At 36.2% G+C, this 24,325-nt stretch overlaps 1 protein-coding gene across 1 annotated transcript; it reads left to right on the plus strand.

The window, feature by feature from the left end:
* The first annotated feature begins 1,129 nt into the window (after positions 1–1,129).
* Positions 1,130–10,761, plus strand: LOC136220954 (very-long-chain aldehyde decarbonylase CER1-like). Its single transcript, XM_066008811.1, has 8 exons — positions 1,130–1,329; positions 3,011–3,228; positions 4,104–4,336; positions 4,431–4,650; positions 6,273–6,648; positions 8,292–8,702; positions 9,520–9,693; positions 10,460–10,761. The coding sequence occupies exons 1-8, from the start codon at positions 1,270–1,272 to the stop codon at positions 10,640–10,642; spliced, it is 1,875 nt and encodes a 624-aa protein (XP_065864883.1). The 5' UTR covers positions 1,130–1,269; the 3' UTR covers positions 10,643–10,761.
* Positions 10,762–24,325: the final 13,564 nt, after the last annotated feature.

A 24,325-nucleotide genomic window follows, 5' to 3' on the forward strand; every position in this document is an offset into this window, starting at 1 on the left:
TATTTAGCCATTGTTTGATTACGAGAGAAAAATCCAAACAAAAACAGTGACTTGGAAAATTAAACTTGCATGCGTAATTTTTTTTGTTGCTAAATGAAACTCGTTCAACTTCTTTTTGGCTTATACATACATGTTAATATCTGAGTGGTCCGAACTAAATTTTCCTTATCACCGTAAAACTTCTCAAAATTAAACTTGATTTGGACTATAAAAGTAAGATTGAGTCATTTTGAACAAGCTTAAGAAAATTTATCGCCTATCATATATTAATTAAGTTGAATTTTATAATTGAATACAAATTTAATGAGTTAATTAACCACTCCAAACCTTAATTTGTCGAAAACATAGAGCCAAAACCATCAATAATAGAGATAGTTCCAATGACCAGAGGGCCAGAAACTAGGGGTGTGCATCGGTTCAAAACCAAAAAACTGAATGATTAAAATAATTGACACAAACACCGAACCGAATAATAGATAAAACCGAAATAAAACCAAACCGAAATATTCGGGTTCGGTTTTACATTGAACAAACCGAATTAAGTTAAAAATAAAAAATAAAAACCACTTTATTTTCTCATTAAATTTACCTGAATAACAAAATAAATTGAAATACTTTTAAAATATATCTATAGTGGGTTATTATCTCAATATTAATAAAAAAAATAAACTTAGTAATATATATATATATATAAGAATGTAAAATATGTAATTCGATACAGTTCAATTTTTTAATTTTTTTTTATTAAACCGAACCGAATACGGAAATACACTTAAATTTAAAACTGATGTCGAACAGACGTTATAAAAACCCGAACCAAAAAACGAATTCAATCGGTTCGATTCAATATACAGTTTAAACCAAACTGCGGGTTAGTTCCGGCGGCCGGGAGACCAGCAGGCCCTTTTTGTCTCTGCCACCTGCTCCAAACATAAATGCCTTAACAAAAAATACCTGTCATTAAAGAAAAATAAATTAATCCTAGACTTAAAAAATATAAAAAAATCTCATATATATATATATATATTTTTCTTTTTTCTTATATAAAAATGTGGTTCAAGATGTATTAATTAGGCGGGAAAAAAGCCGTATACCGTACAATAAATTAAAGAACCCTCCTATCTATCTAGCTGTATATGTATATATATATACCCTCGAAAAACACTGTAACATGCATAAAGTGTGAGCATATATAAATATATAAATATATATATATATATACACGTCAAGCCAAAAGGTGTTTCTTAGATCGGAATAACCAGAAATTTTATGGCTACTACGCCGGGAATTCTCACAGATTGGCCATGGCAATCGCTCGGAAGTTTCAAGGTTTGGTTTCCTAAATCACCGTTAATTTCTTCTTAATTAAATGTTTCACGGATATCACGGGACGAATACAGACTTCGGAGACCGGAGGCGCTCCCCCCGAGCCCCCTTGTCTCTGTCATTGACAGATAATTTTCTTCAATGGTTTTTCTACGTTTCGTATACAGAATATATATAATTTACGTATATGTTTCTGTTTCCGTTTCCCGAGTATGTTTAGAAGTAACATTTTTCGTTGTCCGTTTGGGTGTCTGTGCAACATGTAATTGCTATCATTGTCCGTTTTGGTGTTCTTCTGTTTCGTATCCATGTCCGTTTTAGTGGTGTTTCTCCGTTTCGGATACAGAATATCTGTATATGTTGCTGTTGCTGTTTCTGTTTACTGACTATGTTTAGAAGTAACGTTTTTCTAATGTTCGTTTTGGTGTCCGTGCAACATGTAATAGCTATCATCGTCCGTTTTGGTGTTTCTCTGTTTTGTATGCATATCTGTATACGTTGCTGTTTACCAACTATGGTTAGAAGTACCATTTTTCGTTATCCGTTTTGATGGTGTTTCTTCGACTATGTTTAGAATATCTAGTATGGGGCCTAAGAGAAGCTCGTTTTGAATTTTTTCTTTTATTTAGCTTTTGCTAATCGGTCGTGCACAAAGGATTAGTAATGGAGATTTAAAAAATAATCGAAAAAGCTATTTCGATAAAATATATATTAATTGGGATTTTAAGTTCGCAGAAATGTTTATTGTCTGTTTGGGGGTGTCCGTGCAACATGTAATAGCTTTTTCTATGTTGCACGAATATCAAGAGATGAATACAAACTTTGAAAGTTGAGGTCGCAATAAGGGGTGGTTTTCGGAGGTTGGGGGCGCTCTGGCACCCCGAGCCCCCTTATCTCCATCATGACAAATAATCTTGTTTATCGGTGTTTCTCCGTTTCATATCCATGTATATTCCGCTTTTGTTTACCGATTATAAATAACATTTTTTGTTGTCTGTTTTGATGTCCGTACAATGTAATAGCTATCATTGTCTGTTTTGGTGTTCGTTCAACATGTAATATAGCTATCATGCTCGGACGGAGAATAAAGTCTCAAGGGAGCTAAAATTTTAATAATTTTTTTTTTTATCATATTAAGATCAAAATCTATTATATTTGATGTATCAAAAAAATCATTTATAATTAAATCATTTTTAATGCGGAAGTAAGAAAAAAAATAACAAAATAATAATAAAATTAATTTGGGGCTCGAAAGATAAAGGAGACTGCATGAATGGGGTTGGGGCCAACCGAGAATTTTAAGAGAGCTAAAATCCATCACCGATCATACTAAGATAGATATTTGGACTAGTTAAGGGAGGCTAAGACAATAGTGTCAGTCTGCCCCTTGCTATCATTAATACATTTTCTATGTTGCACGAATATCAATATTGCAAATTTACACTCCCAACAACCCCGGAGTTCAGGGGCGCTCTGGCACCCCCGAGCCTCCATGTCTCCGCTATTGGCAGATATTCTTTTTTTAATATTGTTTCCCCGTTTTGTATCTATATCCATATATGTTGACATTTTCATTTTTATTTGAAGACTGTATTTTAAAATAATATTTTTCCCTATTTGTTTCGATGTTCGTGGCAACATTTAATATAACTGTTAATTAATTAAATATATTGTGAAAATGCAGCACATATTATTAGCTCCATTCGTGGTTTCTCACAGCTACTCGTACTTGGTTAAAGGAGGAAATGATCTTTCAAGTTTTTTAGTACTTCCTCTCATTTTGTGGAGAATGGTTCACAATCAAATATGGATTAGCCTTTCTCGTTATAGAACTGCTAAAGGAAATAACCGGATCGTTGATAAACCCATCGAGTTTGATCAAATCGACAGAGAAAAGAACTGGTTAGTCTATACATATATAATTAATTTTTTTTTAATTAGAAAATTTATTTATTTCATGATCATATAGAGAAAATGACACATTTGTGACGTTTTGAAGTTATATTTCCAGATATAAGGTGATTCCTAATTTTTTTTTTATTTTTTTTTTGAGACGAATTTGATTTATCCCGCCGGTTATATTGCCGGACAAATGTAGTCCGCCAATATAACCAGTATGAAAAGAATATTCACTAATAAAATTTCATTTATATTGTAATTATCAATACATAATATTGTATATATTTTACATGATAATTTTAAATTTGGATTCTTTGAAGTTGGGTTTCAATAAGAGAGAACGTACTTATTAAATTTCAGATATTAATTGCAAAATTAATGGTTGTGATTTGATTTTTCAATAAATAAATAATAAAATCTCAATCATTAATTCTGTATTTAATGATTAAGATTATAACACGATCTCTTTCATCTTGAACTCAACTTACGAGAATCTCAATTCGATAAAAGGACTATTAGGATTATTGCTTGTCTTCCATACAAGCGGATATAATCAAATCCGTCTCATGAACGGCGGGCTTATTTACACCCGACTTCATGTCAATCGATGAATCAATATGTTCTTTTCATTTTTTTAATGGCAGATAAAGATTTATGTCATTCTAATTGTCGGGCGTAGCTAAAAATACCACAATTCTATAAATAATTTCAATTTTTACAAGAGAAGAAATATTTTGAAAATTCATTAACGGAGAAATTTTACCATTCCCGATGTACTACATTTGTATATCAAATCAATAATTTAGTATCACATTATTTTAGTGTAAGGATAACGTGGTAAGCAAGACGTATGATAAAATTTCTCTAATTCGGTGCAGGGATGATCAGATATTGCTAAATGCGATCCTTTTTTACACGTTTGTGACGTTTTTACCCTCGGCCAAACATTTACCCATGTGGAGAACAGATGGCGTAATCATGGCGTTTCTACTACACGCTGGTCCAGTAGAGTTTCTCTACTACTGGCTTCACCGTCTTCTGCACCACCACTATCTCTACTCTCGCTACCATTCTCATCATCATTCCTCCATCGTCACCGAACCCATTACTTGTAATTTCATCAATTAATTAATTACATTTTATCGCTAATAAACTCATTGTGATTAAACTAATTTTAGCTAATTAATTTGTTTTTTTTTTTGCAGCGGTAATTCATCCTTTTGCGGAACATTTATCTTACTTCATTCTTTTCGCGATACCTATGCTGACACCAATATTTACGGGAACAGCTTCCATCGCGGCTATTACTGTTTACCTTACTTACATTGATTTCATGAACAATATGGGTCACTGTAACTTCGAGCTTATACCGAAGTGGCTTTTCACTGTCTTTCCTCCTCTCAAATACATCATATATACCCCTTCGTGAGTATTTTTTCCGACTTAATACATAATTATACATATAAATTTATCACTTTTTGTCGTTTGTCGTTCTAGACTTGTGACCTCAAATATATATAGGTGAAATTTTGAGTCAATTGTGTCATATCAACTTTAAAGTATGTCAAATCGGTAAATAAGAGTGTTGAAAGTTGATCCTTGATAGATTGAAGTGTGTGATTGGTCTACATCCAGACTTGTTCATAGGTCGGGCTGATCCGGGTCAAGTGAGTTTTCGCCTAAAATTCAATCCAAGTCTAACTCAGCACGCTCTTAATCTAGGTGGGCTTGGGCAGGGCCAGGCCTTCCTAGGATTGAAAAAACAAATCTCAAGTCCAACCCGAATAAACTCATCTAAAAAAATTATATATTTTTAATACTTTTTTTTTTTTTTTTTATGTCTTTTTGTATTACCGGTGACGTTTGCTCTTATTTATGGTAAGAAAGAGATTTAGTTAATACAAATGATCCAAATTAAACCATAAAAAATTAAGAGAGAACATAGAAAATAGAGATTTAGAAGAGAACTATTAATGAGAAATTAGTCATTTTTAATAGTAATGTTCCATTGATCTTGATAAAAAACCTTAAACGACATATAAAAAATTAAAAATTATGCTTAAAAATAAATATATAAATATAATAATTAATATTAATAGTACGGACCAGACTATCCTAGTTTTATAAATCTCAATCCGGAAACAAGCGAGTTTTGGCGGGCCAAAACCCGACCTAGCCTAATATTATTCCGTATCCAATTTAAATCCTTTGGATGCGGATCGGGCGTGAATAAATATTGGTCTAACTATAAGTTCAGATTTTGTACCACGGGTAAATAATTTATTCGTCTCTACTTTTTTTGACGTAACACACTATTTAGTTCCTCTATTTTGAAAAATATATTGTAAGATTCCTATCTTTTGTCACTGTTAACCATTTGGTCATTTTGTCTATTTTTTTTAGATTTTAAACCAAACATATCTTAGCTTTCGGGACAACCATAGTGCAATACAAAATGATCATGTTACCTGTCTGCCTGTTTATGTTGAATATAACGCTTAAAAATCTAAAAAACTAGACAGAAGGGCCAGAAAGTTAACCGTGACAAAGGATAATGACCTTATAATGTGTTTTTCAAAACAAGGGATTAAATAGTGTGTTAGATAAAAAGAAGAGGACTAATAAATTATTACCCCAGTAATACTTATACATATAATTTTAGAGATTTTTCGGGATTTCCAAGAGGGGTTTTTTAGAGGCGGGGTGAGAATTTCTACAGTTTGGGGCACTCCCATCGAAATTTAGCCTTCCGGGATAAAATTTCCCCGTCCCAAATAATTCAATGATTCATCGCTCCTATCGGTTCGGATCATTGCTGTTTTCGAGAAATCCCTGCCCTGTTGTCACCCTTAGTTCAGAACCAAAAAACATGAAAACCAACAAATTTAAATATATACTTATGCCTATGCATTAATTATACTTTTTCATTAATCATATACTTTATTCTTCTTAATTATTAATTACTTACATTACATAATTTCTCATTTGTTGATTCAGAATTCAGGTGAGCACTACTGTAACATAACAGTCTTATACTTAATTTGCAGATTCCATTCTCTACACCACACGCAATTCCGCACCAACTACTCTCTATTCATGCCTTTCTACGATTACTTATATGGCACAACGGATAAATCCACTGATACACTCTATGAAACTTCATTAAAACGACAAGAGGACGTAGCAGATGTCGTTTACCTTACGCATTTAACGACACCCGAATCGATTTACCATCTGCGTTTCGGATTTGCTCACTTTGCTGCTAATCCTATATCTTCCAAATGGTACCTCTGGTTATTATGGCCTGTCACTCTATGGACTATGGCTTTCACATGGGTTTATGGACAGACTTTTGTGGTTGAACGGAATCGTTTTGATAAACTCAGATTGCAAACTTGGGCTATTCCTAAGTACAAAGTTCAAGTATGATTCTTCAATTCTTTTATAATTAAAGTACAAAAAAAAAAAATCCCGCTATGTGGTTTTACGGATTTGCAAAGTAGAGATATATAGAAAAGATAAACTGTGTTAACCTGGGTAAATTTCATATGTGCTGTATAACCTGTCATTTTTCATATTTTGGTGTATAACCTTCAATTTTACATACAAAACTGTACAATATTTTGCTCACCTCCCACTAAAGTGTATAGCTGGCAGTTATGACCGGTCAACGCGAAGTCAATATGTCACTTCAGCAATTTGACCTTCATAAAAGTCAAAATTGCTGACGTGGCGCGTTGACATGCCAACTTTTAACTTTTAAGGAGGTCAAATTGCTGACGTAGGATGTTGACATCGCGTTGACCTATTATAATTACCGACTGTATACTTTAGTGAGAGGCCACCAAAAGGTTGTACACTTTTGTATATAAAATTGAAAGTTGTATATAAAGTGTGAAATAAGACAAAAGTTATACACTACGTATGTAATTTACCCGTATTAGTCTTGATAATATGACATCTATTTCGAATGTTTCACATGATGTTACACAAGTCTAGACTTATTTATAGGTCTAACTGGGTCGGACTCACGTTGGACCTATCGGCTTTTGCTAAAAACGTTGCTCAATTTAGGCTATCCTAGCCTAGCGTTATTTTAGGCGGGTTCGGATCGGGTTGGATCCGGACTTTAGAATCAAATTCCAAGTCCAATCCAAATTAGTCCCCACCTTTTTACGTAACACACTGTTTAGTCCTTCTATTTTGAAAAACACATTATAAGGTCTCTATCTTTTGTCAATATTAACTCAGTGATCCCTTTGTCTATTTTCTTATATTTTTAACCAAACATATCGTGGCTTTCAGGACAGACATAGTACGATACAAAATGACCATGTTACTCTATTATTTTTTGTCTGTATGTTTATGTTAAATATAACAGTTAAAAACCTAAAAGAAAAATAGACAGAATGACCAAATGGTTAATATTGATAAAGGATAAGACTCTTATTATGTGTTTTTCAAAATAAGTAAACTAAACAGTGTGTTAGGTAAGAAAGATGAGACTAATAAATTATTTACTCATAATCTATTAGTTCCTATATTTTTTTATCTAACACACTGTTTAATACTTTTATTTTAATAATAAATTTTTTAATCCTTAACTTTTGTTCTACTCAACAGTTTAATTCCTCAAATATAGAAATTTTTAAACAGTATAATCTCTTTCAAAAGACTAATAACTGTTGAATAGAACAAAATTTTAATACTAAACAATATGTTATTAAAATACGAGGACTAAATAATGTGTTAATTAAAAATGTAGAGACTGATAAATTATATACCTTTTTAATAATAAAGATTATTTTATACTCAAATATAAATATATAAATTTAATAATAAATATTAATGGTGAGGGTAGGACTGAGCCAGTCCGTGCTATTTATATAAAACTCAAGCCCGTCCTATATATGATGGGCTTTAGCGAGTCTGAGTTAGACCGAGCCTATATTCATTTTTCCTTACCCAAGCCTGACCCATTAATCTAGACACGACAAATTGTTGATCTAGTGTCGTGGTAGGTTCACTTGATAATATGGCATGTTAACTTGATGTTTATATTGTAGTACTACTTGAAATGGCAAAATGAAGCAATCAATAACATGATAGAGAAAGCCATACTTGAAGCAGACAAAAAGGGCGTGAAAATACTGAGTCTCGGACTCTTAAATCAGGCAGAAGAAGTGAATAGACATGGAGAGGTATATGTGGAAAGGTATCCGAAGCTGAGAACAAGAGTGGTGGATGGAAGTAGTTTAGCAGTAGCAGTTGTGATTAATAGCATTCCTAAAGGAACGACTCAACTTCTTCTCACAGGGAGACTTAGTAAGGTTGCTTCTGCTGTTGCTTTGAGGCTGTGTAAAAAAGGAATCCAGGTGGCAACTCCTTTCAAGGAAGATTACGAGAAGTTGAAAGCATCATTTGGAACTGATAACTCTACCAACAATTTGCTTCATTCACCTAATTATTCTTTCAAGGTATGTGCACGTTTATATCACGATCTAAATATTTTAATTGAAATAAAGTCCCTGTATTTTTATTTAGTACACTAGTATGCCCATCATGTTATTATAATTTTCTTAAGTTTTATATTAATCAACTTTTTAGTCCCTCCATTTATTTTTATTTATAAAAGTACAAAATTACCACTCGTTATATAAATAAATAAAAAAACATGTCTATTAGTTTTTAAATTTAATAAAAAAAGATTTAATAAAAAAAATCTATGATTGATTTTTCAATGTTTTTTTTTTATCATTTTTCTTTATTCTGCAATATAATATTTTAAATTAACATTAAATATTATTATAAATTTTTAATAACTTTTCGAGGATCATATTTTTTATTCATTTCATCCATTTAGTTTATTAGAGATAAAAAAAACCCTTTTACTATTTTATATAATTCTTCTCCTATTTTGACAATTTTAAAAAAATATTCATTCTTTTTTAATAAATAAATGCTATACTACTAAATTAAAATTATTAAAGAGATTATGATTATGTTGGAAAAAAGAAAAAAAATATAAAATATTAAAAATGGATGTTTTATTATTATTATTATTTTGACAAAAAATTATTAAAACATAGAGTATTAGATAATTTTGGTATTTTAAATTTTATCTAGGCAAATTCGATTATTTATTCAAATATAAAGACTAAAAAGTTAATGAAAAAAAATTGAGGGACAACATAATTATTTCTAAAAACCAGAAATTGACTTATGTACTAGGTAAAAACACACAAATTTTATGAATAATTAATCTTATATGAATTTAAAATTTGGATGTAACAGACATGGCTAGTTGGAGACGACTTAAGCGAAGAAGAACAAAAGAAAGCAAAAGAAGGAACACTATTCATTCCCATGTCTCAGTTTCCTCCCAAGAAATTCCGCAAGAGCTGCCTTTACTACACTACACCTGCAATGGATGCTCCTCCGTCTCTTGAAAACGTGGATTCTTGTGAGGTAAATTAAGTTAAATTAATAATATTGTATGAGAGAGTGGGTTCAAGTTTCAATTATATCGGTTCATGGGTCGTGGTAGGTCGGACTCAACGGTTAAAAATGTTTAGTCCAGTTTACAGTTAATTTAAGTTTGTTTTGGCCGGATCGACCTCAGGCTTAAAATTCAAATCTCCAGCCCAATGCAAAATAAATGCACCTAAAAAATATATTTTTTAATAATAAAATTTAAAATTTATACTTAAAAATATAAATATATAATTAATAATTAATATTAAGGTGGGAAAAAATATATCGTATAGGATTAAAGTAGTATAAGTATGTCACAACTCAGACAAGTAATAGAGAATTGGAGAAAAACATATTTTCTTTCAGTGGGGTGAGTTGAGTGCCATATTTTTAGGAATCTTAAGCCTGCTGTAGAAATAGGTAGATTTTGGCAGGCTTGGACCGAGACCATTGTTAAATTTTCTTATCCAAACCCGACCCGTTGGATAGGGGCCTAGTAGATACCCGAGTGCGTGGATATGTTTAGTTTCAATGGTAAGCTTAAGGAAGCAAATTTTGTAACACCTTATCTGAGTTTGATTCCTGCTACTGTTATTAGAGTCTTTGTAATAAGTATATCAGTATGTAAGCGCTTTCGTAAGCCTTTCTATAGCGTTGAAGTTTTTCCTGATCTAGAACTGGAGATACACGTTTTAACCATATTTTTTTTAATATTGAATGATTGTAAGAATAAAGTACTAATAAATGACGAAATATGCAGAATTGGTTACCAAGACGGGTGATGAGTGCGTGGAGAATAGCCGGAATAGTGCATGGATTAGAAGGATGGAACGTCAACGAATGCGGCGACAAGATGTTCAATGTCGACAAAGTTTGGGAAGCAACTCTTCGACATGGTTTTAAGCCTCTTCCTATGTCTCTCCAAATCAATAATTCTAATTAAACTCTCATTAATTCAATAATTATATATTTTAAATACATGTAATATTGATCTGCACTTATTTATTTTTATATATATTTATATATATAAAATATAATAATATATATCTGCATTTGATGCTTTTCGGGTGTCAACTTGGTTGGGATGACCGTGTTCCTTCTATCCCTAACTTTCAACAAAAAAAAAAAAAAATTTGTTAGCTAGTTAGTTACTATATAACTATTTTTACTTGTTTACGGGTCTGAATATCTGTCCGACATGCGTAGACTTATGTCTAATAAGTCGGGTTGGATATCCTAAAAGGGAAAATTACATTAGGCCCAGTATCACCTAGATGTGAATAAACCCACTTCTTTTTGGGCCAGATTTGGAATGAATGAAAACAAACCGAAACCCATCCACTCTGGGCCATTTCTTAATATTAATTATTAATTTAAATTATATACTAATATTAAAATATTATATATATATTTCATATCTCTCGGCGATGACCAAGGCGATCGTGAAGGTTAAGGGGGATGGGTCGGTGAAGGCAGGCAGCTGGCCTGTGTCGGATCTGGTGGTGGCGGGGCGCGGGCGGTAGGGGTGTGCATCGGTTTAAAACCGAACCGAACCGAATACCGAAATATCTAAAAATCTTGTACCGAATTAAACCGACTTAAGAACATAAACCGAACCGAACCGAACCGATTTTTTCGATTCGGTTCGGTTCGGTTTTTCCCGAATTAACCGAATTATATAAAACTTTACAAATAATCTAAAAATCACAAAGCTTTAATTCATATACTACTAGTTATATTAAATGTTTTTTTAAGGTAAATAGGTGTTAGATTAGAATTTAATGGTTATATTAAATTCAAACTAAAGGTAAATAGATGTTAGATTAGAATTTAATGGTTATATTAAATGTTTTTTTTAGAATCATAAATTCAAAAATTAGATAGGTGGTGTGTATAAATTTAGGAAGGATTATAATTTTTTTTTTCCAACCATACATGTTTTATACAACATAGTAGCAACTAATCAGTGCGGTTCGGTTATTTCGGTTTTTATTAGAAACCGAACCGAACCGAAAACCGATATTCACCAAAATAACATACCAAATCCGAACCGTATAATAATAAAACCGAACCGAAAAACCGAACAGAAAAACCGAACAGTGTCGGTTCGGTTCGGTTTTGCGGTTTCAAACCGCATAATGCACAGCCCTAGCGGGCGGGGCAATGACTCCGGGATCGATGAGGCGTGGGCGGCGGCGGATGATGGGAGATCCGAGGGATCTCCTCGGGGGAGGAGGCGGAGCAGCGGGATTCGGAGGGATCGGTCGAGGGATAAGAGTAGATCAGAGTGGGTGGATGGTGGGGAGGCGGATCCGGCGGTTTCGACGGGGGGTGCTAGGGGTGCGTCGGTGCCGTTGGGGGCTTCTAGGGATGCGGCGGCCGATCGGGGGCTGGAAGGTGTTGGTGCCGCGGCCCTGGACTCGTTTTTCGCGGAGGGACGCGCGCATGATTCCAGAGTTAGAGGGCCGCTTTCGGTGCTTGGGCCACAGGTACCAGCCATCTCTCCCCAGTAGGATGAGCATGCCGTGCGACTTTCGTTGGCCGCGCAAGCCGCGCAAGCCGCACAAGCCGCTCAAGCGGGAGTTTCCGTGGATTTGGGAGGCCCCTCCTGGAGGGATAAGTTGCTAGGGGTGTCAGAGGAGGATCCCATGATGGAGGTGGATGCTTTTGAGAATGATTCCGGGGATTTTCTCTCTGATTCCGATTCTGAGGATGGAGAGCCTGATAACCCGCTGTGTCCTAGTATCCGGCTGTCCTCAGATGACAAGCGGGTCATGAGATCGAAGTGGAAATTGGCGTTAATCGTCACTGTGTTGGGGAAAAGGATCAGTTTCAATTATTTTGCTCAGAGGATCCAGGCTCAATGGGCAAAGAAAGGAAAGGTTACTATCACAGACCTTGAAAATGACTATTATGTCATTAAATTCACAAGGGCTGAGGATTTCAATGCTGTTGTGAATGGTGGTCCGTATATTATCTCCAATCATGTGTTGGCTCTGAGACATTGGGTCCCAAATTTTGATCCCCATGATTGCTCTGTTAACAGGATCCTTACTTGGGTTAGGTTCCCGGGCCTACCTCTTGAATACTACAGTGATAGGTTCCTGAACAAGATTGGTAGCCTTGTTGGGAAAGTCCACCATGTTGATAAGACTACCATTGGGACATTGAGAGGCAAGTTTGCCAGGGTCTGTATCGATATTGATCTCGCTAAGCCTCTTCTTTCTCAGTTCTATACTCAAAACAAGGTCTATCATATTGAATATGAAGGTATACACAACATCTGCTATGAATGTGGTATGTTTGGCCATACCCTTGAGGGTTGTCCTAAGAGGAGGAAGGACGTGGAGGAGTTGGTGCAACCTATCATAGGCGAAGCTGAGAAGAGTCAAGGGGAAGTAAGGAGCTTTGGCCCATGGATGCTTGCCAAGAGGCCAGTGAGAAGGAAGCCACGGGCTAATGTTAATGCTAATCATTCACCAGATATCAGTACGAAGATGACTACTCTCCAGATTGCTCCTGAGATCAAGGTCAGACCCCCGGATATTAAGAAGGGGATTGAGACTGGAGTGGACTCAGCTTCGGGTTCCGGGTCAAGGTTCAGTGTTTTGTCTATGGAGGAAGATCAGGACTCGGATCCTTCTGATAAGCAGATTGATTTAAGCATGCCTGGTCTGGAGTCGGTAGAGCATGCCTCTAGTCTGGGTAATTCTATTAATCCTCTCTTTGTCTCTAATGCTTCTGCTAAAGGCAAAGAGATTCCCCAGTCTATCATGTCAGCTGGGAAGGGTTTGAGTAGGGAGGCGAGTACTCTACATCCTCCTGTTGATGCTCCTATTAGTAAGACTATATGAGTGAGTAAGTTAAACATGAAGAATCCCAAAGGGAAACCTAAAAAGAACCTTCATGGTTTGAATTCTTTGGATAAAAGGGGTCCTTCTGGGACCGCCTCTAGGCTCTCCGGAGCCCCGAACAAATACCTGATCTAGGGTTTGGGCCTGCGTCTGTAGTCTCCCCCTCTGATGGACTTCTTCGTTTGGAATGTTAGAGGTGCGGCGAGCAAGGCTACCCGCATTCATGTCAATGATCTCATTAAACAGTTTAACCCTTCCTGCTTTGTCCTTCTTGAGACCAAGGTTAGTGGAGCCAAAGCAGATGAGGTGGTTAGAAAGTTTAAGAATTGGAATTGCGTCAGGTCGGAGGCTACTGGCCAGGCAGGGGGGATTTGGCTCTTTTGGAAGCCAGGTCAAGTCAATATTGATATTGTTACTATGGACAGTCAATTCATCCATAGTAAGGTGTGTTACCCGGGTAATAAACCCTTCTTTATTACCTTCGTCTATGCTGATCCTGTTTCGACTAACCGAAAAAGGCTGTGGGAGATCCTTCATTCTTTTAGCTCTAACATGGTGGAGGCGTGGTTGGTTGCCGGGGATTTTAATGACATTGCCCTCTTGAGTGATCAGAGAGGAGGGGGTAATCATTATGTGAACCGGTGTCTTAATCATAAGCAAAGTATGGATATGTGCGGGCTTTCGGACCTGGGTGCTGCTGGCCACAAATTTACCTGGAAAAGGAATAGTGTGTTTGTTAGGTTGGATAAGGTGTACGCTAATGTTGCAGCGATTTATAGGTTTCCTGAGGTCAAGGTACTTAATCTCCCTTTCCGTCACTCAGACCATTGCCCTATCCTCATTAATTTGGTCAAAGGAAATCGGCTGAAAGGTAATAGACCTTTTAGGTATCTGGTGGCTTGGGAGTCTCACCCCGAGTTTAAGGATTTCGTTAAAAGCAATTGGCATCCCCACTCTGATGTTCTCCTCGCTACTGAGGAATTCAGGAGGAATGTGGCTGTTTGGAATAAAAATACTTTTGGTCATATTATCAGGAGGAAGAACAAACTCTTGAGGAGAATGGAAGGTGTTCAGCGTTGCTTGGAGGTTCATTTTGATCATAGCCTGAATGGTCACCTAAGAGCTCTTCAGAACGAGTTGGAAGCTGTGCTTAGACAGGAAGAGCTTCTGTGGTTCCAGAAATCTAGGAAGGCTTGGATTCAAGATGGGGACCAGAATACCAGGTTTTTCCACCTCTCAACGATCATTAGGAGACAGCGAAATAGGATCGAGGCTATTAAAGACGCCAGTGGTGAGTGGATTTTTGAGGAGGAGGACATTCGGCGCCTTGCCCTTGATTTCTACAAGGACTTGTTTAGAGAGGAAGCTGTGGACCTAGAGAGTGCCCACTCTGGCATTTCCTTTCCTCGTTTGGGGGAGGATGCTATTAATAATGCTTTCCATCCCATTGAGCTTAAAGAGATTGATCTGGCCTTCTCCAGCATCGGTTCCACTAAGGCTCCTGGTATTGATGGTATCCCCGCTAGTTTCTATCATAAACACTGGGACACTGTTAAAGAGGGTATATACAACTTTATGTTAGGTGTCTTTGGTGGTTCGAACGATATCAGTTTGGTTAATAAAACCCTCATTGTCTTGATTCCTAAGGTTGCCAAGCCTGCTTCCTTTCTCCAGATGAGACCCATCAGTCTTTGTAATGTCTTGTATAAAGCTATTACTAAGATTGTGGCTAATAGAATCCGAAAGATCCTTCCGGATATTATCAGCCAAAATCAAGGGAGCTTTGTTCCTGGAAGACAATTGATGGATAACGTTGTTATTGCCCAGGAGGTTGTCCATTCTATGAAGATTAAGAAAGGCAAGAAAGGGATCGTGGCTCTCAAGCTGGATCTGGAGAAAGCCTGTGATAGGTTGTACTGGAGCTTTCTTCTGGATAGTTTAGCCAAAGCTGGTATCCTGGAGAACTGGAGGAATTTGATTGGAAAGTGTATCTCCTCTCATGTTTTCCAGGTTATGATCAATGGGGATATGTCAGATGAGTTCTCTCCATCCAGGGGTATTCGTCAAGGGGATCCTATGAGCCCCTTCTTTTTTGTTATTGCCATGGAAAGATTATCTCACCTGATCCAAGAGGCGGTGAGCAAAGGGACTCTCCACCCTGTTTCCATCAACAGACATTGCCCCCCTATTACCCATTTACTCTTTGCTGATGATGTCATGCTTTTTGTGGAGGGTAATGAGGAACAAATTAAGGATGTGATGGATATCCTCGACTGCTTTTGTGAGGCTTCTGGCTAGAAGATTAACATCCATAAATCCCGTATGCTTTGTTCCAAGAATATGGATAATAGCTTGTGTAGAAGACTGAGTGAGATGTCTGGCATTCCCCTGACTCAATCGTTTGGGAAATACCTTGGGGTCCCTCTTCATAGTGACAGGGTGTCCAAAGCCTCTTTTAAAGACATTTTGGACAAATCTAACGGTTTGTGTGCTAGCTGGATAGCTAATTCTCTTTCCCTTGCAGGTCGCCTTACTTTAATCCAGTCTATCAACTGCGCTGCTCCAAATCACATCATGCAAGCCTGTAAGCTCCCTGAGCCGGTCCTCAACGACCTTGATAAAATTAATCGGCGTTTTCTGTGGGGAGAGTCTGGGGATGGGAGGAAGATTCACCTGGTCCCTTGGAAGGAAGCCTGCCAGCCTAAGAGCAGAGGGGGTCTTGGTATAAGGCAAGCTAAGGACAATAATAAAGTCCTATTAATGAAGCTTCTTTGGAGAATGTGGCAATCCCCCTCCTCCCTTTGGGTTCGTCTTCTGTGCGGCAAGTATAGGAAAGATAGAATCTTTAGTGGCCCGAAGGAGAGGGTTGTCAGCTGTTCCTTCCTCTGGAAAGGGCTTAGTGCTGTTTTTGCTGAGTTCTATACGAGGATTGGCTTGGAGGTGGGTAATGGGAGATCCATTAGTTTCTGGTATGACACCTGGATTGGTGACAAACCGTTGATTGAGGTGTGCATCGCCCCTCCGCCGAATGATCTCTCCTGGAGAATTGCTGATGTGGTGGACTCGGAGGGAGACTGGATCTGGTCTAAGTTCGACTCCTTTCTTAGCCTGGAGACCCTACTTAATATTAGAGGTGTGAAGATTAGTAATCAGGAGGAGGATAAGGACAGACACTGCTGGGCATTGACTAATAATGGTTCTTATTCTTGCAAATCGGCCTATGAAGCTTTTACCCCTAATAGGGCTGACCCTCCCTTGGAAATTTGGAAGTCCATTTGGGCCCTCAAAGTCCCCTACCGCATTAGGAGTTTCCTATGGCTGGGAGTCAAAGACAGGCTCCTCACGAATGCAGATAGACACAGAAGGCACTTGGCTGTATCTGGTGCCTGTAGCAGATGCAGCGGCCATGTGGAAACCTTATGCCATGCTTTGAGGGATTGCCCGAAGAGTAGAAAGGTTTGGGAAGGGGTCCTTCCTCACCACATCCTTCCTTCCTTTATGGGGTTCTCTGATATTGACTGGTTCTCTGAAGGCGTTAATGGGAATTTGTTGGCCAGTATGGAGCACGAGGCTATTCTCTTCGCTATTATTTGTCACCAAATGTGGAAATGGAGGAATGAAGAGTTATTTGATGAGAAGACTGTCTTTATTCCTGACCTCCGGTTTTACTTCTCGAAAAAACTCTCTGTTATTACAAAGAGTTTTGAAGGAGAGCCCCTGGTTCACCCCTCCCCGGTTAAAGAGGTCCAGTTAGTTGGTTGGAGGAAGCCCAGGGAAGGGGTTGTCAAGTTGAATACGGATGGCTCCTGCCTTAGTAATGGCAGAATTGCTGCTGGTGGAGTTCTTCGGGATGCTGGTGGCGCCTGGCTGGCTGGGTTTACCCATAACTTAGGTAAGGGCTCCTCCTTTACTGCGGAGCTCTGGGGGATCTTGTCTGGCATTAAACTCGCCATTCGCATGGGTGTTAAAAGACTTTCGGTGGAGTCTGAAAATTTGGAGGCTATCAATAGGATTTCAGATAGACAGGCTATTTGTCTTAAGAGTCAGAATCTCATTAAAGCCATCTTGAGGTTTCGTCCTGCCTTCGATTCTCTTACCTTCTCCCATATTTATAGGGAGCAAAACCGCGTGGCGGATCGCTTGGCAGCTGCTGGGCATGGGGGGATGTTAGGTGTTTCTACCCTTTCCGTTCCTCCTTCTTTTCTGTTACCTTCTCTTCTTGAGGATAGGATTGGGGTCAGTCTTCCTAGACTGATCCCGGGTTAGGTTTTTGTTTGTTTGTTTTTTCTTCCCTTCTTACAAAAAAAAATATATATATATATATATATATATATTTCATATAATAAAAGTTAAAAGAAAAAATATATTTATTTGTTCAAGCAATTTTTTAGAATTTATGTTATTTGTTTTTATGATATTATAACTTTTTAAATGTCCTAATACATTTGTTTCGCTGTATCTGACTTCAAATTTTAACTACCCGAACTTTCAAAAATTCTAAATGATTCATATTTTTATCTAATTATATTCAATAAATTTTCTCAATAAAATTTGTTACATATAGAAAATAAGAGACATGCTCCGCCACGTTTTACGTGCTCATAATGTACTAAAAATAAAATATCAAATAAATAAATAATTAGGAACTTTTTGAAAGGATGGTTGAAATTTTGGAGTTATTTAATACAATTAGATAAGAATAAGGGGTTCTTGAATTCAATTGGAAAAGTGTAACGACTCGGTTCGGAGTGGGTGGCGCCGGGGTAGAAGGTCTGACCAAGGAGCGGCCCTAAAGGATGGCGATGGGGGCATGAATGAACTGAATTCCACATCAGAAATGGAGAGGGAGTGATTGAGGCATTAGTAAGATGAGAATTCAATACATGATGACATGTTTTAAAGCCGTGAGGCCCAAGGTGTTGGATTTGGGACTAAAACGGACAATATCTACATGGTATTGGACTAAGGTGTTACAATATTAATCTCTAATTATTATTAAATCTCAATAAATGTAAAATCATTTTTAGATCCAATTGATAATGTATAATAACGAACAAAATATCTGTGTTTTTATAATGATGTCCGAAATTGACTCAACCAACATTAAGGGGTAAAATTGCTCTTAACTGTCAACGTTAAACGTAAAATTGCACTATTTTAAATGTTAGAAATAAAAACTGCTCCCAATTATCACGTTAAAGGTATTTTTGCACCTTATCCAAAAAGAAATAATTAATAATAAAAGTTTCTCTTCAACAAACTTTATCTAATACTACACTTTTGGGGAAAATATGGTTGAATTACATACTTTTGCCATGAACAACCATATGCCACCTAACTATATTTCAAGCCATGGATATTTATTTATTTATTTAAATAAGATATCCAGCATGTAAATTATGTTAATTAACAACCAACAAAATTTAATTTCAACCAACAAAAATACATTAATCAAGACACTAATTAATATAATCAAGACACTAATTAATATATAATTGATTCATAAATAAATTCTATCCTAGTCATAGCAGGTGTCATTTGTAGGCTTAATAAAGACATTGTTGGGGTATGAAAACTATATAGTATATATAAATGAAGCCATATCTTTGCAAAATGATCTATCACTATCACTATATTATATTGTAATTGGGGTAAATTACACCCGTGGCTACTGAACTTTACCCATTTTAACATTGTGGCTGCTGAACTTCAATTCTTAACAGTATGACCACTGAATTTTACACCTTTTATACCGGTGACCACTCAATGCCTCAAAACAACCATTGATGGTCCCAAAATAAAAAATTCGAAGAGTTAATGATATTCTAAGAAACTTTAATTCTTGAAAATTTTCGGTTTGAGATCATTTAGGTATCGTTTGGTTAGGAGAGAGAGTGAATTTTTAGAGAGAGAAAGATAAAAAAGGTGATTTTGTAAAAAAACTGGTTTCATGGTAAATTTCGTCCTGAACGACTTTGATTCTTGAATAGTTTCATTTTGAGGTCGTTAATGGTCATTTTGAAGAGTTAGTACAAGTTGAGTGGCCACATGTGTTAAAAAATGTAAAGTTCAGTGGCCATACCGTTAAAAATTAAAATTCAGTGGCCATAGTGTTAAAATAGATAAAGTTCAGTGGCCATAATTGTAATTTATCCATTATATTTTTTTGGGTAGGGAAAAGAAGGAAAAACAAAACACCACAACAAGTTAACCCGGGATTAGCCTAGGAAAGCTAACTCCCACATTATCTTCCGAAAGCAAAGACAAAAGGAAATCATGGGGAGACGAGAAAATCGAGACGCCCAAAGCCCTCTCATGGCCTTCTGTAGCAAGACGATATGCCACCCGATTCTGCTCTCTATAAACATGGTAGAAGTTGATACTATCGAAAGAGGAGCAAATCCTTCTAATTGCCTTGACTAAAATTCTGGCTCCCTAAGCACATGGCCCTTTTATCAGAAATTAAATTGACTGCTTCGAGATTGTCTGACTCCACGAGCAGCTTCCTAATCCCCAGACCCTCTGCCATCCTAAGCCCAGAAAAGATACCCCAGAACTCAGCAATAAACGAAGAGCCCAAGCCCAGATTCTGAGCAAAACCAGACAACCAAGTACCTCCAACATCTCTTAAAACACCATCGGCATCAATTCTTCCATTCTCTTTGCACGAGCCATCGGTATTCAACTTCACCACCCCCTCATCAGGTATATCCCAGCCTAACAGACGAACAACTGTCCTTTGGATAAAACCTGCTGAGCTATCAACTGTAAAACTCTCAACAATTGATTTAACTTTCCTGAAGAAGAACTCCAGCAAATTAGGAATGACAACCTCTCCTTCTCCCACCACCTCTACATTCCTCCAATGCCAAATTTGGTGGCAGACCACAGCAAACAGAATTGCTCCATGCTCGAGCTCAGTCAAAATCTTTCCTCCAACACCCTCCCTAAACCAGTCTTGTTCCGAATAGGAAAAGAAGGCAGAAAGACACTGTTCAGACAACACTTTTATCCACACGGCCTTACTTCTAGCACAATCTCTAAGAACATGACAGCTGGTTTCCACATGAGCTTTACATCTACTACAGGCATCAGAATCTACCAAATGTCGTCTTTTCCTTTCAACATTCGTCAGGAGCCTATTCTTAGCACAAAGCCAAAGAAAACTCCTAATACGATAAGGAACCTTCAAGGACCAAATAACCTTCCAAAGATTTGAAGGGGGAATATCCATATCCTGATTAAAGGCCTCAAAAACAGATTTACAAGAGTAAGCACCGTTATTAGTAAACGACCAACAATGAGTATCGCCATCCTCCTCCATGCAGCTAACTTTAACTCATCGGATTCTCAGGAGAGTTTTAAGGCTGAAAAAAAGATCAAATTTAGACCAATCCCACTCTCCATCCTCAGCCACAACATCCACAATTCTCCAATTTCGAAACTCCGGAGGTGGAGGAATAGAACAAATCTCCAACAAAGGCTGCTTCCTTAGCCAAGCATCATTCCAAAAACTAATCGATCTCCCATTGCCAACCGACCATCCAATACCAGTGCAAAACTCAGAAAAAACCGCATTAACCCCTTTCCATAAAAAGGAACAAACCTGAACTTTTTCTTTATGCCCCCAAAAATCCTATCATTCCTATACTTCCCGCAAAGGAGCCGGACCTATAATTGATGTTTAGATTTTTAGAAGAATGATAACATAATTAAATCTCGAAATAAATAATTAAAAAATTACAATTCAGAAACATATCATCTGTATCTTCAATATCATAGATCGTGATAAACCAATAATAGACAATGCTTGAAACTATTTTTGGCACAACGATGAGAAACACACTCCACCCAAAATCGACTTCATAGTCTTATTATCCAGAAATGACTTCATGATCTTTGGGTAAATTACACCCATGACCACTGAACTTTAAATATTTTAACATTATGGCTACTGAACTTCAATTCTTAACAATATGACCACTGAACTTTACACTTTTTAATACTAGTGTCCACTTAACTAACTTCTCAAAATGACAGTTAACGACCTCAAAGTGAAAATATTTAAGAATTAATATTGTTCAGAACGACATTTACCATGAAACCACATTTTTTATTTTCTCAAATCATATTTTTTTTTGGAGCTTTCTCGCTTTAAAAAATCTTTATCTCTCCTAACTAAACAACACCTAAATAACCTCAAAACAAAAATTTTCAAGAATTAAAGTTACTTAGAATATCACTAACTCTTCGAATTTTTTATTTTGAGGCCATCAACAGTTGTTTTGAGAAGTTGAGTGGCCACGGATGTTAAAAAGTGTAAAGTTCAGTGACTATACTATTAAGAATTGAAGTTCAGTGGCCATAAGTGTAATTTACCCCATAATCTTTAAATAAGCAAGATCTATGCGGAGATAGACAAACCTCCCTTCTATTTTTTCACGAAGAAAAACACGATAACACTCATATAGAGAAATATACCACAACCACTCATCAAGGGAGAAAGAACAAAAAAAAAAAACTACAGATAAAGAAGATACCATTAAATCTACCATAGTAGATTAATAAAAAATTTATTCAATAAAGAAAACGCACAATAAAGCAAAGAAGAGGTTTATCTTCCGGCTAAAAGCCGGAAGAAAAACCTCAAATCCTGGGTGAATAAGAAGAGAGTTTCTTGACGGCTAGGTTTTTTTTGTATGAAAGTCATTACTCATTGTTATATTATTATTTTTGAAACAAAACTTTATTAAATTAAATCTGAAACTAATACATCGATAAGAAAAGGAGGTAGACATTCCCAAACTCCACAAACAGACACTGAAACTACCGCCGTAGCTAAGCAATGACTTGTAGAATTCGCTGAACGCTTGACATAAGAGATTACCACGTTATCTATCTTTTTAATGAAATTGACACATTCTTAAACCACTTCGGCCAAATATGATAAATAATGAGTCAATTTATTAATGGCTTAAACAATCGAAAATGATCTTATTGATCTACATATTATTTATTTATTTAAATCAAATTTCCAGCCATGTATATTCTGTTAATTAACAACCAACACAATTTAATTTCAACCAACAAAATTACATTAATCAAGACACTAATTAATATGTAATTGATTCATAAATCAATTATATCATAGTCATTCCAGGTGTCATTTATAGACTTAATAATGACTATTTTAGGGTATGAAATGTATATAGTATATAAATAGAAATGAAGCCATATCTTTGCAAAATGATGTATTACTATACATGGAAATTGATATTTAATCATTTTATGACAAAATTTATTGCTATATTAATTGAATTGTAACTATATATGTTGTAAAAAACTTTGATTTTGAAGGGTTTTAAGTTGTTGAACATTTTACTAAGGCCTAATATATCTCCAGTCTGCTCGAGTGGTTCAAAAACTGCAACTGATCCTGAATTTTAAAATGTTAAAATTGATTCTTCAACTTGCTTATTTGGAACAATAACCCCTTAAATATGTTAACATTTGTGATTTTCGGGAATTTTTTTGGTATTTTTGTTAATGTATCAACAAATTAGTAGATGTAGCAACAGATATCTTAGGCATCTTTTATTTCTGCTGTATTATTATGTTGAATGTTTTTTAGGGTTTAGAGTTTATTAGTTCCAAATAAGCAATTTGAGGGGTTATTTGTTCCGAATAAGCAATGCAATTTTTGGACAACTTGGAAGGACTGTGGATGTATTAGGCCTTTTATAAAGAAGCATAGCTCAGTTGGTACATCTTTGGTTTCAGAGGTGGGAAGTTATGAGTTCGAACCCATCATCTTACAATATATATTATATATATATATATATATATATATTGGCCCACAAAATAAAAAATTTATTTTTTAGTTTTATATAATAAAAAACATATAATATAAGTCCAAATAAAGTTCAATTTTTTTTTTATCTCACACGACGTATGACTGATATGCATTTTTGCGATTAGGGTAAGAGCCACCCATACGATGTGTGAAATGTCCCATACGCCGTGTGGAGCATTAAAATGGTGAATAATGGGTGCGTAAAAGAAACCACACGACGTGTGGAATTAAAAATCAGCAGCAACACTTAAGCACAATCCGGGACACCAGGACGCTGCAACGAGCCAGAAACAGGACCAAGGACTAACCACTCAACTTTGACACCTCATTTACACATATGCAAAAAGACCATCCACCATCCATCATGCACTAAGCCATGAATTAAGGAAGAGTGGGATGAAACGACAAGTAATGGGAGCAAAATTAGGAAGAGTGGGATAAATGCAAGTGATGGGAATAAGATGAGAGAAATTTAAGGAAAGTGAGCAGTATGTAACCATCTCAGAATACTATAAATAAGACGTCAAGTGGTTCATTCCAAACACTAACCAACATTCCCAAAAACACTTACACAATATCACATTCTTCTTAGATTTTTAGGCTTTGCAGATCACAATTCTTAGTTCTATTTTCATTTTTCAAGCTCGTTTTAGCTTACATTTAGTCTTTTAGCAACCTATTTTCAAATTCCTTACCTTTATTTACCAATTCCTAGTCTAAAAGTTACTAATTCCTTACTTAGAAGTTCACTAAAATCACAATCTGTCCAACTTTTACACATTCTGTCCACTGATTCGTTTTGACGTTTCCGAGCTTTTACACAATCGGTTTGGAAGTACTAAAGGAGTTGCTTCTAAGCACGACTAGGGGTGTCAATGCGTCAGGGTGGTTCACAATTTATTTTAATTATAAATATTAT

Source organism: Euphorbia lathyris, chromosome 2 (assembly GCF_963576675.1).
Source record: "Euphorbia lathyris chromosome 2, ddEupLath1.1, whole genome shotgun sequence".
NCBI lineage: Eukaryota > Viridiplantae > Streptophyta > Magnoliopsida > Malpighiales > Euphorbiaceae > Euphorbia > Euphorbia lathyris.